A 2,599-nucleotide genomic window follows, 5' to 3' on the forward strand; every position below is an offset into this window, starting at 1 on the left:
GAGAAATGAAAAAAAGAAGTTGGTTTTAGAAATGAGCATATGATTTCAGATTCGTAAAAGTCTTCAACAAAGAACAAGAATAAAGTTCTTAAGACAAGGTTAGGGGTTACAAAAAGTTAAATTATAGTAACAATTTCTGACTAGGCCAGGCTCAGACTCCTTTAACAAGATACCATCTTTTTCCCTAAAACACTTCTCTGCTCTGGTCATTGTCTTTACTACCCTACCCTTTCCCCCCACCTCTCCACAACATATTATATGTAATTTTAAGCTGTATGGCCACGCCTGTTGTTTCCACAGTTCCTTGCAAAATACAAGTCTACTAGGTACTTTACAACCACAAGATAATTGGTAGAGTCAAAGCTATTACTGTTTTCTATAATAACCCAAATAAAGCAACCAGCATAGGCCAGGAGCAGTGGCTCATGACTGTAATCCCAGCACTTTGGGAGGCCGAGGCAGGCAGACCACCTGAGGTCAGGAGTTCAAGATTAGTCTGGGCAACACGGTGAAACCCCATCTCTACTAAAAATACAACATTAGCCGGGCGTGGTGGCACATGCCTGTAATCCCAGCTACTCAGGAGGCTGAGACAGGAGAAACGCTTGAACCTAGGAGGCGGAGGATGCGGTGAGCTGAGACTGCACCATTGCACTCCAGCCTGGGCAACAACAGTAAATCTCTGTCTCACCCCCGCCCGCCCCCCACAAAAAAAAGAAAACTAGCATAAAGCTGGGCACACTGGCTCACACGTGTACTCTTCAGCAGTTTGGGGGGCTAAAGCAAGAGGATCGTTTGAACCCAGGAGTTCAAGAGCAGCCTAAGCAACATGAGACCTCGTCGCTACAAAAAATTTAAAAATTAGCCAGCTGTGCATGGTGTCACACACCTGTAGTCCCAGCTACTCAGGGGGCTGAGGTAGAAGGATCACTTGAGCCCATGAGGTTGACGCTGCAGTGAGCCATGATTGTGCCACTGCACTCCAGCCTGAGTCTCAGAGTTATACCCTGTCTCAAAAAAAGAAAAGAAGAAAAAAAAAGAAGGAAGCTAGAAAGGCAGAAAGGAAGGAAGGAAGGAAACAAAAGAAGGAAAGAAAAGAAAACCAGAACAACCTAAAGGTGTAAATCTATTTGCCACTTAAGTGAGGACGTGCGCAATGGCTCACGCCTGTAATCTGGCATTTTAGGAGACCGAGGTGGGCAGATCACCTTAAGTCAGGAGTTCAAGACCAGTCTGGCCAACATGGTGAAACCCCATCTCTACTAAAAATACAAAAATTAGCCAGGCGTGGTGGTGGGCGCCTGTTATCCCAGCTACTTGGGAGGCTGGGACAAGAGAATCGCTTGAACCCGTGAGGTGGAGGTTGCAGTGAGCCAAGGCAGCATGGACCACAAAGCTCCACCTCAAAAAAAAAAAAAAAAAAAAAAAAGTCTATGAAGGTCAGATGACATTAGTTTCAGATTAGTCTCAAGTCTACTGTAGGTTGGTAGATAGCTTCAAACATTTTGGCAACTTCATCTATAAATGATATATAATATTAAATTAAAAACATATTTGATGTGATATTGAATATTCAATCCTTACAGCTTTAAGGTGGTTTAAAACCTACATTTTACTCAACATCAAATGTTAGGTACCCTCTCCCTTTTATTTTTACCTCTTTTGACATGACCTCTGAAATATTGTATGATTCATCTTCTCTTCCTCTTTTTTTCCTCATAACTATAAAAAAAAATTTTATTTTTGATAGCAATTAAAATAGAAATATAAACATATATTATTCAAAACTAGAATAAGGATGTTTACCTGGCTTCTCTTCGCTTGCATCGATTGAATTTTTACCCTAGAAAACAAGGATTCAGAATATTGATTTTACTAATGAACTTTATAGTATTATACATTAAAAGGCACTGATTAACTTGAGGAAAAAAATGTTTCTTGCAGTTGAGCCACATTCACAAATAATTTTTCACTATTATACTTACCTACATGTAATATTTTCGGTATTTCCCTACTACAACTTGTTCATAATCTCTGCTTTTTCCCAACAGTTCTACTTCTGTCCATTATTTTTCCATTTAGAAGAGAAATTTCAAAATTAAACACAGCTGGCATTTCGTTTGTTTTTTGGAGACAGAGTTTCACTCTTGTTGCCCGGGCTAGTGTGCAATGGTACAATCTCGGCTCACTGCAACCTCTGCCTCCCAGGTTCAAGAGATTCCCCTGCCTCAACCTCCCGAGTAGCTGGGATTACAGGCACCTGCCACCATACCCGGCTAATTTTTGTATTTTTAGTAGAGATGGGGTTTCACCATTTTGGCCAGGCTGCTCTTGAATTCCTGATTTTAGGTGATCCACCCGCCTAGGCCTCCCAAAGCGCTGTGATTACAGGCGTGAGGCACTGCGCTCAGCCCACAGTTGGCATTTTTATTTAGAAATACCATGTACATCTTTATACGTTACACTAAAGATATTCAATAGGTAGGGAATTGAAGGAATATTCATTGTGAATGAAATTCATACATTAAATATAACCCAAAGCAGAAATAAAAGAGAATACTAACTGAAAATTATTAGTGAGGAAGGTAAGGGAAATGAG

At 40.7% G+C, this 2,599-nt stretch overlaps 1 protein-coding gene across 1 annotated transcript in view; it reads right to left on the reverse strand.

Annotated features, from left to right (window-relative positions):
• Nucleotides 1-2,599, reverse strand: part of HELLS (helicase, lymphoid-specific) — a 60,239-nt gene that overhangs the window by 42,841 nt on the left and 14,799 nt on the right. The window contains 2 exon segments of the mRNA XM_011988458.1: nucleotides 1,658-1,722; nucleotides 1,807-1,843. Of these exon segments, the coding sequence (XP_011843848.1) occupies nucleotides 1,658-1,722; nucleotides 1,807-1,843 (102 nt within the window).

Source organism: Mandrillus leucophaeus, unplaced genomic scaffold (assembly GCF_000951045.1).
Source record: "Mandrillus leucophaeus isolate KB7577 unplaced genomic scaffold, Mleu.le_1.0 Scaffold331, whole genome shotgun sequence".
Taxonomy (NCBI): domain Eukaryota; kingdom Metazoa; phylum Chordata; class Mammalia; order Primates; family Cercopithecidae; genus Mandrillus; species Mandrillus leucophaeus.